We start from the raw sequence: 13,577 nt of genomic DNA, 5'->3' as shown, positions 1-13,577 counted from the left end.
GTTTTTGAAATCAGTCAGGTGACCTAAAGTTTAAATAGGTTTTTTTTGTTTGTGTGTTGAAAGCACAAATAGTTTTTGTCAAATCAGAATTTTCTCTCCTACATTAACCACAATTTTGCAATTGCAATTAATATCAAAAATATAATAGTATTTTCATCTTGCTGTGGGCCAGTTTGACCACCCCCACCTTATACAATTGATGCTTGTTTTTGTGAGCTTAAATGGACTTAACTACTTTCCAAATCTGAAAGTTTGTCAATGGGAAGGATGCTCAGAGAAATGGCATGTTGTGTTTAGAACTAGAGGATTAGTTCATAAAAACATATTCATTCGTAAATTGAGCAAAGACTGTATAACAAGTTCTGTGAACTCTGAATCTAGTAACAGTAAATGAAAGTAAACATGGCACATAGGTCTGAATATTTTTTAAATAGTGATTACAATGAAAAATAATACAGGCACAACACATTACCAATGATGCAGTTTATTTACAAAATGGCATGATTTTTTCTTATTTTTTTTGTAAAGTAAATAAGGGAAGAGGGGGGAAAGACGACGTACTGGATGGCAAAATGACTTTCTGCGTCCAGTACGACTTTATTTGACGGCAACACAACACCAAAATATAAAACATAAATGAGAACAGCACTTTTTTGACACAACACAGAGGATCAAACATTATTCTACAAGTTTGGTTACTTCACATGAACTGCAAAGTAAGCATTAGTAATTCTTTCATTTCGTTAAGTGAAATATCGGGTTATGAAAAAAAATTGTCTGATGTCACAGCTCATTGTAATTCTAGTCTGAAGGGGAGGGAAGGAGGACTGTACAGGAGACCCTGTACATTGCATGCTTTTCAGATCGAATGAGGAGAACGAAAAGCATGCATAGTAACAACTTATGTACAGTCTCCTAATATATATATATAATATATTTATTTATATATATATACTAACACATACTACTGGCAGCATTAAAATAAATAACTTATCACTTTGTATCCACATCAAAATCCAGAACCAACAGTTTTGTTTCTTCCGTGCCGTTTCTACTTCCGACAGCACATATCAGTTTCGTACTCGATGCCCTTATTCTCCAGACAACACCGCCACTTCCCCCACTCTCTAAGGCGACTATATTCCGAAGGAACTCCCCTGTTTTCAGGTCCCACAGCTTCACAGTGCCATCGTCTGATGACGTCACAACGAACTTATTGTTGAATTGAAGACTGGTCACTGCACTCTGATGCTTGTTGGCTCCTTTTCACATGAAAGAGTGAAAATAATACAATGTAAGATATTTTAAAGAAATTAGGGAACTAAAAATGATTAATCATATCTTTATGTTCATAAAAAAAATTCATACATCAAATTTACTGAAAACTCACACTTCTAGAACAGAAAAGTTCTAAACCTTCTGTGTTCTATGGACCCCTGTATGCTGAAGAGATAAAGGCCACAGACCCCTTGACAGAAAAGTATTCAGCACATAATGATGAAATAATGTAAAAAAATAACTTAATTGCTTTCTCATCCAAGCTCACAGACGTCCTGAAACCTCTCTAAGGATCCTCAAGTGGAGTGTTAATCACTGGTTAAGAACCCTAACTCTAGAATGTCATAAAATAAAGCCCCACCCAGAAAATGAACAAACATTAGCTCCGTGCTCCACACAGCTGAGGATCCAGGGTGATATGCAAGAAGCTGAAACTAATTTTGTAGGTTTGTAGGACTGTCCAGCACAACCTGAATGCCAGAATTCTGCTGCCAGACTTAGCTTGCTGCTGAGACCTCTTCCAGCACCAGCTTCATGGCTGAGCAATTGTTCGGTACAATGAACTTTCACTAATGCGGAATGTTTAAGAATTCTACCCTCACAGGAAGCCTGCCTAAAAATGCCAGACTTCAGAGGGGCCTACGTGATAGACCAATTTTTCCTATAATATGCACTGTTTGGAAGGGGCAACCCCTCTTCCCCACCCGCTTGCACCAAGATGGTTGTGCCGTAGAGGAAACATAGAAACAAATGAAAAACCTCGAAACTTCACACTGAAGAAAAAAATGTCCCTTGCCTCTTCGCCATAGAACAGGCAAACAAAACACAGCTTTGGGCCTCAAAAATTTTTGAAGGTCTCGTGGATGTACACTCTTTTGAAAAAAAAAACAAAGCACCATGAAGAGACTTTTTATTGAAATTAAATATGTGTAAAGCTCATATACAGATAATGAAATGATTAAAAATTCAAAGCCGTAGAATCCATCAATGGCTAGCAATCACACATTGGATGTTCAAATCAGTAATTGGTGACCCCCTTGGCGGTAGCAATGCATGCTTGTGTACATCGAATGTATTCCTAATCTCATCTTGCAATACATTCTGTCAGGCATTCATCAATTATCACTCCAGATTTGCACATTTTGGGGTACTCGAATCTGGGCCCTACCATGCCCCATGCATATTTGATTGGCAAAGGGTCTGGTAACCTTGCTGGCCAAGGAAGAGTATCAACAGCATGAAGGCAGTCCAGAGATATGCGATCCATATGGGACCTGGTATTGTCTTGTCAGAAAACTGGCCTGAGGATAACATGCCAAGAAGGGTAATACAACCGGTCTCAGGATGTCATCAACATATCGTTGAACAGTTAAAGTTGTATGCAGGATGACTAGAGGTGACCTGCTGTCATAAGAGATAGCATCCCACACCATCACACCAGGGGTAATGGCTGTGTATGCCTCTGTAAAACAAAGGCTGATTGGGACTGCTGGCTCCTTCACGCATGAATCCGGTCATCTGTTTTAAGACTGAAGTGGGATTTATTGCTTAACACTATGCGATGCCAGTCTGCTGACAGTCATGATGATCGGCTACACTACCACTCTAGACGACTCTGTTGATGTTGTGGGGGGGGGGGGGGGGGAGATAAAAGTTAGATGTCTTAAAGGCTGCTGTGAGTATAACCCCGCCTCAGCCAAGTGCAGTAAGATGGTGGAAGGTACCACAGGTAGTATTGAAAAGGCTGTAGCACATTGTGTAGCGGGCAATGATTTTGATGGGGAAGTTCAGGCCTATTGCACAATCATCAAATCTTGCCTCACATTCACGCGCCTTGGCCTTCTAGAGCCTTCATTCTGCTGATGAGTTCCTTGCAGCAACCATTGCTGCCAGCACTTTTGCACAGCTATATCAGTATGACCAGCCAGCTTCATGAATCCTGACTATGCAACCATGTTCAAAGTCATTCAATTGGCTATAAGGTCTTCAATAATGTCACACCTGCATTATTTGGTTGTGTCTCCAGGAAACTGCAACCCGTTGCAACAGCAGGAAAAGCTAAACCATCCGCAATCGCTACCTGTTTTATACAATGCAAGTTTCACAGCCGAAACGTACACTATGAACGAAGTTAACATTTATTGGCCTTGAAAATTTAATCATTTGCATACTTGGCATAAAGGAGTTTGCATGCAAAATTTCGAGATTGGATTATTTCTACGGGTGCTTTTTTTGCAAATGATTGTAATACATACTTCTAATTTTTAGCTCACCAAAATTCACTTCCATTCACAATGAGTAAAGGAAGAATACTGAGAAATTGAATTTTCTGGATGTTATGCCGAAACTGATATTCGAAAGAAAAGTAATTTGTCTCCTCCGGGAATCGAACCCGAGTCCCCTTGCATACTGGGCAAGTGCGCTAACCAATACACCAGACACACTTTTCAATTCCTTATAACACGCATTAGTAGAGTGAAGGGCTGAGTGGAGACAGTAATTGGTGCCCCCTTGGTGGTAGCAATGCATGCTTGTGTACATCGAATGTATTCCTAATCTCATCTTGCAATACATTCTGTCAGGCATTCATCAATTATTACTCCAGATTTGCACATTTTGGGGTACCCGAATCTAGCAGCCTACCATGCCCCATGCATACTTGAATGGCAAGCCTCCCTTAATTACAGCAATTCAATTCCTCAGTATATTTCAGGCCAAAAAAAATACCATCTCTTCATACAAAAACGGCAACTGGGGCAAAAATTAATATAGTTAAGGGAGGTTGCTATGACTCCACTCAGTGCTTCACGCTACTAATGTGTGTTATAAGGAATTGAAAAGTGTGTCTCTGGTACATTGGTTAGTGCACTTGCCTGGTATGCAAGGGGACTAACCGTTTCAACTAATTGAAGAAAAAAAATCTCTAAGCTAGTACCCTACTGTAACTGATCAAACAGCTACATCTACACCTAAAAATATTCAGGGCATTTGAGATATTATATAATGAATTATAGATATATTCATATTACAAACACATTTTTATATGATAACAAAGTAAGTGGTTAACTTTGATACTTCAAAATGCTGAGCAGAACAGACAAGAACACAATTTTCGAAAATTAAAGATCAAAATAATGCAATATCTCAAATAACTGTTTACATACCAGCTAATGTTTGCAGGCACTGGCCGCTGGTGATATCCCATACTTTCACGGTAGAATCTGCATTCCCAGACACTAGTGTATTGTTACGCAGTTCCATACCGGATGTGAGCGATTGATGACCCATCAGAGTGTGCTTACAGGCTCCAGTTTCAACATCCCAAACCCTTATGGAAGTATCTAGGGAACCACTGACCACATGGAAACCATCAAACTGGACAAAACGGAAAAAGACGAAAAATTCTTACATCAGTTTATGAATAAAAGCAAATGCATCTAATTTGATAGATTCAACGAAAATAATTTTTGAAAATGGGAAAGAGTAACCTTATTTCTTAATTTTAGTATTACTTATTGGATAAAAGTATTGCAATTTTATATCAAAATGATTCAAAGATGTCATAATTCAAGTGAATTTCTATCACAGAATCCAATGTGCATAGCTAATATAACTTGGGAAATATTTTCTATTAGACCCAGTATATCTATGTAAATCATCAAATGAATAAAAAAAAATCGAATTGAGTAATTTCAAATTTTAAGTTCATTCATAGATACAGTAAAATCAGCCACCTCACTGGGTGGGCTCTTAGTCTGTTTTGTGCTCCCGATTTTCATCCAAGTTATGCCTACATAATACTTCTTTCAATTAGAAAAATTTTATATGCTAAAAACCCTCTAAGTTGTGTATGAGGGGGTTGGGGGAAAATCAAGCTGAAATTGAAGAATAAAGGGATCTTGAAAAATATTCCAACTGGTCATCCCATCTTTTAAATAATGTTTGGATGATATTTTTCACTGAGGAAACTAACAAGTGCTCAGAATTTTTGGGATGACCCAATACTTTTATCCATATAGAATATAATACAAAGGGACATTCAAGTATTTACGTCAGCAGGTTTTTAGCCATTTTTACCCCCTTCTCTTTAGCAAACTTTGATCCCAGCTGGCTCCCTTCATCCTAATGTGTACGGATTCATCTGTTAATGAAACTCCAGAACTTTTCTCCAACTCCCACCCCCATCTTCTCTGTAATCACCACAAAATTTATTAATCGCGACACTACCCAATTGTCCGGGAGAAAATATGATGGTTTTTTTTTTTTTTTTTTTTTGACACAAAATAGTGTTTGAGACTGCCATGAAGCTGGGCTGGAAGATATCTCAGCAACAGGATAAGTCCAGTGGCAAAGTTCTGGCATTCATTTAATCAAAGGCTCTGCCCTCCTGTTACCACAGATTGGGATCAGAGGTGTACTTGAGGGGGAAAGGGGCATAAGGGGCTTGTGTCCACTCCCTCCCCTCCAAGATAATCAAAAATTTACTATAGATAAAATATTTTTGAAAAAAATTAGAATTTATCGAAAGAAAATACCTTTATACATTGTTATAGTCAATTTATGCTAATTTCAATGCTATTTGAAGGCTAATACAAATACAAATACAAATACAACGCCACAACAGGCAAAATGCCCAACGAGGTGGCTGATAAAAAGATGCCCATAAAAATATGGTTGTCATATGTTTCAAAAATACAGCAACCCAATTAAAAATGCAATTAACACAAATTACAAACAATATATACACATGATAAAATATTATACAATGCCCATAAAGAATACTTATGGTTGTCTTATTCTAAGAATGGATAGCTTCTCGATTTACCCCAACATGTTTATCGTATTTCTTTTTAAACGTGTCAATTGTGTTACAATTTACTACCTCCGGGGGTAAGCTATTCCATTTATTAACAACCCTATTGGAGAAAAATTCCCTGCGACACCATAACCTTGCATTGTCCCTCACCAATCGATACTGGTGTCCCCTTGTAAAAGCAGTCGATTGGCGGTGTACTAAAAGTTCATGGTCCATCCTATCCATCCCATTGAAAATTTTGAACACTTCGATCATATCTCCTCGACACCTGCGTTCATCCAATGTAAACATATTCAAAAAATGAAGTCTTTCTTCATAACTCAAGCCCTGTGTGCCAATAAGGACACGCGTAGCTCTCCTCTGCACCCCTTCAACCAAGTCTATGTCCCTCTGTAGGTATGGTCTCCAAAACCTTACAGCATACTCCAGTCCAGGACGAACTAAGCCTCGAAAAAGCGGAAGAATGACTTTAGGAGAACGCGAAGAGACCTTTTTGAAAATGAGACCAAGCATTCTATTCGATTTTTTGACAACCGCTGAACAATGTTCAGAAAACTTAAGTCGCTCGTCAATGAGAATTCCCAAATCGGTGACTCTAGTTGCATCCGGGATAGTGACACCATTCAACTCGTAAGAGAACCGTGGGTTGTTCGAACCAAAATGAGCGACCATGCACTTATCTACGCTAAACGTCATGCTCCATTCATTTGCCCATGCTGCAATCTTGTTTAAGTTGGTCTGGAGCAACTCCCTATCGCTTTCATTTCCGATTACCCCCATTAGCTTCACATCATCTGCGAATTTGCTAGTAATTCCATCGATACCCTGATCGAGTTTGTCGATAAAAAGTAAAAAAAGTATGGGGCCAAGGACACTTCCCTGAGGAACTCCACTTGTGACGTCTGTCCAACCAGAGAATTCCCCGTTCACCATAACTCGTTGCGACCTATCTCTTAACCACGATTCTATCCAATTCAGCAAGTTGCCCCCTATTCCAATCTCGTGTAAAGGCTTCAAGAGTTTGCCATGTTGGACCCGATCGAATGCCTTCTGGAAATCAAGGTAAACAACGTCGACATTTTTGTTCTTACCCAAAGCCTTAGTCACGTAATCATAGAAGCAAAGGAGGTTAGTTACACATGACTTCCCCTTCCTGAACCCATGCTGATTATCCGACAATACCTTATTCTCGTCTATCCACTTCACAAACTGCCTTTTGATGATAATTTCCAAAATTTTCGAGAGGGAGCTCGTCAAACTCACTGGACGATAATTAGACACCACTTCTCTACTACCCTTCTTAAATATCGGAACAACGTTAGCCAGTTTCCAATCTCTCGGGATGATACCCTCAGCAACACTACTCCTGTATATCTGTGCGACTGGCCCCAACAATTCATTAGCACCTTCCCTGAGAACCCTGGGATAGATATCATCTGGTCCTGGTGCTTTGCTTGCACATACATTTCTTAGAAGATTTAGGACCTCCACGTCTTCCACTTGAATATCGTTGAGCGTTTTATTACCCCATGCAACACCCGTATATCGAATATCATTATCTCCATTAAAAACCGACGCGAAAAAGTCATTGAAAGCACTACACATGCCTACATTGCTCTCTACTTTTGAGCCTCCTATCGAGAGGGGGCCAACTGTCCCCTTACATCCATTATTGACGTATCGAAAAAATGATTTTGGGTCAGAGCCAATGTTATCTGCCAACCTAGATTCAACTTGCTTTTTACTATCCCTTATCGCTTTCTTCAACAGTCTTCTTTTATCAGTAAACAATGATAGGTCACCTCGTCCACTTTTATACTCTCTGAATGCTCTTTTCTTTTCAAGATAAAGGTTCCGCACGCTATCCGTGAACCATAGAGGGTGTGATGTACAAACACGCTTTTTTCGAACAAAGGGTATGACGTCGTGCAAAACAGAGGACAGCTTCGTACTAAATTCTTCCCATTGACTTACCACCCCTACTGATTCCAACCGGTCTTTGAAAACTTCCGCTAACCTTCTTCGCAAAACATCAAAGTTAGTTCTCCGAAAACAAGGAACCAGTCTTTTGTTATCAACCTCACCCGAGGAAAAGTTACAGTGAAATCTGACGATACGATGATCACTGGAAGAAAACTCTTCCCCCACCGAAACATGTTCAACTAGATCCTCAGAACTAGTAAGAACTAAATCCAAAATAGCAGTACCCCTAGTGGCTTCTGATACATGCTGATACAAAAAATTTTCGAGCACCAACTTAAGAAAGTCTCTTTCATACTGATTTCCAGATGAAAGGTTCTCCCAATCAATACCCGGGTAATTGAAATCCCCTAGTATGAGAACCCTCTTTCGCTTACACATGTAGGAAATTTCATCATGCATTTTGGCGATATAGTTTTGATCCCTATTCGGTGGATTGTAACAAACCCCAACAATAAGCTTATGACGTCTTTTGTTCTCAAGTTCAACCCATATAGATCCAATATCACTTCTCTGCACGTTACACTCTCTAGCCTTCAAACATGATTTCACGTATATCAACACTCCACCCCCTTTCCTATCAGATCTATTTCTCAAAAAAGTATCGTATCCGGAGATGTGTAAGAAAGATTCATCCCCATCGTTTGCCCAAGATTCTGTAATGGCTATAAGATCCAAGTCCTCCACAACTATCATAGTTTCTAAAAAATCTTTCTTGTTACCCATGCTCCTGGCATTTATTAACACACATTTTAATTTGCCCGGTGATTTAGTGTCAATCGAGAAGCCATCCAAGTCAGAGGTGGGTAATTTTCCGTCAGTACTGTTGTGATTATCATTAACTAACCCGCATTCCCGACTACGTGGTCTGGGAGTAAAAAACCTGACCTAAGACTATCGTAAACCTCCCAGACCCCTCTCTTATTTAGATGGATCCCATCCGAACGAAGCCACCTATCGGTAAATGCGGGAAGCTCCAAGAACGTGACCCCAAGTGAGGAGCAAATGTCCTTCAGGCCTATATTGAATTGGTGGATCCTACTCCTATATCCCCTACTACCCCTTGGCAGCACTGGAATCACTGCCACATCTGAACCCCCCTCCCTAGCGGATAATAGTAAATCCCGGTATTCTGACAGAGACTCACTAATATTCGCTCCTACCTGATTTGTTCCCACCCACAGAATCACCCGCAAGCTTGGTCTCATTTCAAAAAGGTCTCTTCGCGTTCTCCTAAAGTCATTCTTCCGCTTTTTCGAGGCTTAGTTCGTCCTGGACTGGAGTATGCTGTAAGGTTTTGGAGACCATACCTACAGAGGGACATAGACTTGGTTGAAGGGGTGCAGAGAAGAGCTACGCGTGTCCTTATTGGCACACGGGGCTTGAGTTATGAAGAAAGACTTCATTTTTTGAATATGTTTACATTGGATGAACGCAGGTGTCGAGGAGATATGATCGAAGTGTTCAAAATTTTCAATGGGATGGATAGGATGGACCATGAACTTTTAGTACACCGCCAATCGACTGCTTTTACAAGGGGACACCAGTATCGATTGGTGAGGGACAATGCAAGGTTATGGTGTCGCAGGGAATTTTTCTCCAATAGGGTTGTTAATAAATGGAATAGCTTACCCCCGGAGGTAGTAAATTGTAACACAATTGACACGTTTAAAAAGAAATACGATAAACATGTTGGGGTAAATCGAGAAGCTATCCATTCTTAGAATAAGACAACCATAAGTATTCTTTATGGGCATTGTATAATATTTTATCATGTGTATATATTGTTTGTAATTTGTGTTAATTGCATTTTTAATTGGGTTGCTGTATTTTTGAAACTTATGACAACCATATTTTTATGGGCATCTTTTTATCAGCCACCTCGTTGGGCATTTTGCCTGTTGTGGCGTTGTATTTGTATTTGTATTTGTAAGGGCAACTTTCGGCGATGAAAAACGTCTCGAACGTTGCCAATCTTCCCCCCAGTAAAGATGTAATTACCTGGAGGTGGGTGGGTTTGAACCCATGTACCCTGAACTCTTCCCATCTGTAACTCTGTATCTTACCAACCCACCACTACAGCATAAGTTTATGCTTGATAACTCATAGTTTTTCTTTAAATTCTTTGGCCCCACCCATTAAGCCTTTTGTGCCTCCCTTCAAAGGTTGATCCTGCATACTACCCTGATTGGAATCCCCCTTCGTGAGTATGCATAGGGAGTATGACCACCACTGCCTGACACTATGCAGTGAACTTTGCCGTGAATGTACAGGGATAATTTTTTTTCATGATAAAAAAATGAGCAGTGAACACACTCAATTTTTAACTTGTGTTTTCAGTTTTGAGCATTAATCAATTTAGCGTTACAGAGCATTGAGTTCTCATCTTCATCATGGTTTCTATAAATCCCAGAGATGCTAATCAGTCAATGTCAAGATGGTTAGTTAAAAACAATGATTTGAGTAATTTGGGGGCAATTCTTTTCCATATACTTATTGATGCAATTTGATGGAATCATTGCAGATGTGTCTTGACTATGATCTATGGTAGTTACTATAATCTATATATATGTGTTATTATGTGCGCTTAGTTAATTATTTGCAAGATGGGCCCACACCATGCATGGTCAAGTTAGGGAATAGTAAATAAATATACACAAAAATAATTATAATTTGACCCCCCCCCCCCCCATCATCAAAAGTCTGCAAATCGGAAATCCCATGTGTAGCATAATACTTGAATGGCTTCATTGATCATTTCGTAGCACCACAGATTTTCTGCACACGAGGGCTAATTAGACCGGGATCTACAATTTATTGCCGGCTTGTTTTTAATACTCATTGAGAGGTTGATGCGCTAACCCCTCGATGGGGTACTCCCTGTGGAGGCAATTTTTCGTCAAGTTGCCATTTTTTGTTGTACTCCTGTGTCAGGAAAGTTTTCTGACAAGGACGAACTGGATTGAATGGCTTCAAACACCACTTATTGGAATTGCAAATAATGTTATAATTTGGGGTATTGTTATCTCTCCTACAAATTACAGATTGGGCCCATGTCATAACATCAGAAAAACTTTATTGATAGTTGTCAGAATTTTGGTCCACAAAGCAGAATGTCTTGTATTGTTATTCAACAAGCCCTCAGCTGACTGAAAATGTTTTGCAGTAAATATTCCCACAGTGTTTTTTCTATTCATTCCTTAAAAATTTTCCCAAGATTGTTCTGTGACATACGTCACAGTTTTTGGCATATTCTGTTTTAGGGATTTGGGTTAAAATGATAAAAAGTTGCCTAGGTTTTTTTTTCTGTGCACTTTGAAGCTAAAGGTGAACCACACTTATTTCTTCTTATAGGTTGATAATGGCCTGCATGATATGTAAGAGGTCTCTCTCACAGGTGTACCTCTCTTCCCATATTGACAGCTATTGCGGTACTCACTCAGCAATGTCTTAATCGAGACGTAGCAGTTGCTATGCTTTATGTACATGTAATACTGATCTTTGGCAATGAACTTCATATAGTGGAAGCTCTTTTTAACCCCACATTCGTATGGTAAAAAAAAAGTACATTGCTCCGGTTCTTGGTCAGCTTTTTTCAGTTGACCAGATTTAAAGTTTCTCTGCTAAAAGACTTTTGAATGAAACTATGAATCATACAGATGACACAATTCCCAGACTAGAAAAATTTGTAGTTTGTCATGCATTGGAATACTTTGCAGCCAAAAAAAAAAAATCCTGCATACAAATAAAAGGGATAAATTAAGACCACATTTTTTTAAGAGACCACATAGGATGGCCATATAACCTGTTTTCCCCAGGAAAATCCTATATTTTCCTTAATTATGGCCATCTCAGTTTGTTTTTTTAGCATGTTGTGTTCTCCTGTATTTTCTTTTATTCTTCACTAAAATCAAGGATTAAAATTATTTTGCAACTTATGAATTATATTTTGAAAAAAAATGACTATAAATATAAATATTTATCTCACATATTTTGTCATGCTAAACATTTTTCTTTTGTAGAATTCATTTATTCTACTGTGATTTTCAGTAGCGCTTCATTTGCCACCAATGTCAATTTTATCAATAGTTGGCAACTTTGCTCATTTTTGGCATCATATTTGGCAACTAACTCCTTTTTTTAATCCAAATTTCCAGTGTTTTTATAGAGGAAACATGGTCAGCCTAGAATTAGATGGACTGAGGAATTTTCTTCAAGAATTTTTCATTTTTGCAAAGCACAATTTAAGGATTTTCAGGAAAAATTAGAAGAGTTTGGTTCCCAACCGGATGATTTGAATAGGGCTGCAAAATCAGCAGCTTTGATGCCTATGGAATCATATAGGGAAAAAGCATTGTATCCACATTAAACAGTTCTACACTCCTCTCTCCTCACAACAGTTGAACTAAAAACATGATTTTATTTTGAATGAAAAAATTCCCATTTAGAACAGAAAAAAAAAACCTAAAATGAGTCAGAATACAATCAGTATAATAGTGACACAATTCAACATTTTACAACTAGTTTAAACTGAGCAAAAAGACAGAGCTGTCACGTTTTTCAATATAAATAGAACGTATGGCCATCTAATCCGCTTCTGAGTTTGTTTCAAATATAATTATCAATTGATTATTTTCATTATAGTTATCAAATTGATATTCAAAATCCCAGAGTCTAGATTTAGTAACATCAAGGGGCATTTTATTTAGACATGCATCTGCATTAAAATTTTTATTCTAAGGTATAAAAAGACAAAACACCTGTAATGAATAGACTCTATTCGTGTGACCCTGAAGTGTATGGATGCATTCTTCTCTTTCTGGATTCCACACTTTCACCATGTAATCATAAGCACCACTGACAACTAGTTTGCCATTGTACTGAACACATCGCACAGCAGCAACGTGACCAACCAACACGTGCAGACACTTGCCAGTATCCACATCCCATACCCGGAGAGTTGCGTCTCTTGATCCACTCACAACCCTGCTTGAAACGAGAAAACACAGACAAAAATTATTTCTGCAAAATTCGAAGATATCTCCAAAATTTTTAAGCATCCCCTTAAACGTACACAAGATATCAATCACAGCAATCATTTGTAAAAGCAAAGGAGGATGTAAAGGAAAAAATAAGTGTCATCTGTTTTAATCCTAATTTGGTGTTGTTCAGTCTATAAAATGCATAAACTATATCAGACATGAATAGTTCGTTTACAAATTTGATAGTGTTTATTGAACCTGTGAATTTCGCTAATCTGAAGAATAGAGTTCCTCTTATAATCAACAGACACTTCTATTCGGTGAAAAAAATATCACAACAAAGGAATGATATTTTTTATTAACATAATGCATGAAATAAAAACATTAACCAATTTTAATGTGCGTAAAATTAAGATCTTGGGACTAACATAGCATTAGTGATCTTTATCATCACTTATTAAATCTTAATGAATAGGAGTGGCTGTTGGTCACACTTTTCTTAGAAAAAAAAATTGTCATAT

At 38.4% G+C, this 13,577-nt stretch overlaps 1 protein-coding gene across 3 annotated transcripts in view; it reads right to left on the bottom strand.

Annotated features, from left to right (window-relative positions):
* Nucleotides 1-459: 459 nt before the first annotated feature.
* ago (F-box and WD-40 domain protein 7) overlaps nucleotides 460-13,577 on the bottom strand; it is a 38,879-nt gene continuing 25,761 nt past the window's right edge. For 2 of the 3 annotated variants that reach the window (XM_089242884.1, XM_089242882.1), the window contains exons 9-11: nucleotides 12,835-13,063; nucleotides 4,443-4,653; nucleotides 460-1,262 (exon numbers count right to left, since the gene is read on the bottom strand). In XM_089242884.1, the coding sequence (XP_089099010.1) occupies nucleotides 994-1,262; nucleotides 4,443-4,653; nucleotides 12,835-13,063 (709 nt within the window). In that variant the 3' untranslated portion in view covers nucleotides 460-993. The remainder of the gene's footprint in view (nucleotides 1,263-4,442; nucleotides 4,654-12,834; nucleotides 13,064-13,577) is intronic. The other variant, XM_089242883.1, reaches the window with a different exon arrangement.

This window comes from Pholcus phalangioides, unplaced genomic scaffold (assembly GCF_987345545.1).
Source record: "Pholcus phalangioides strain wild (caught in Gottingen) unplaced genomic scaffold, Ppha-v1.0 ptg000015l_1, whole genome shotgun sequence".
NCBI lineage: Eukaryota > Metazoa > Arthropoda > Arachnida > Araneae > Pholcidae > Pholcus > Pholcus phalangioides.
This window is presented reverse-complemented; position numbering and strand designations above follow the sequence as displayed.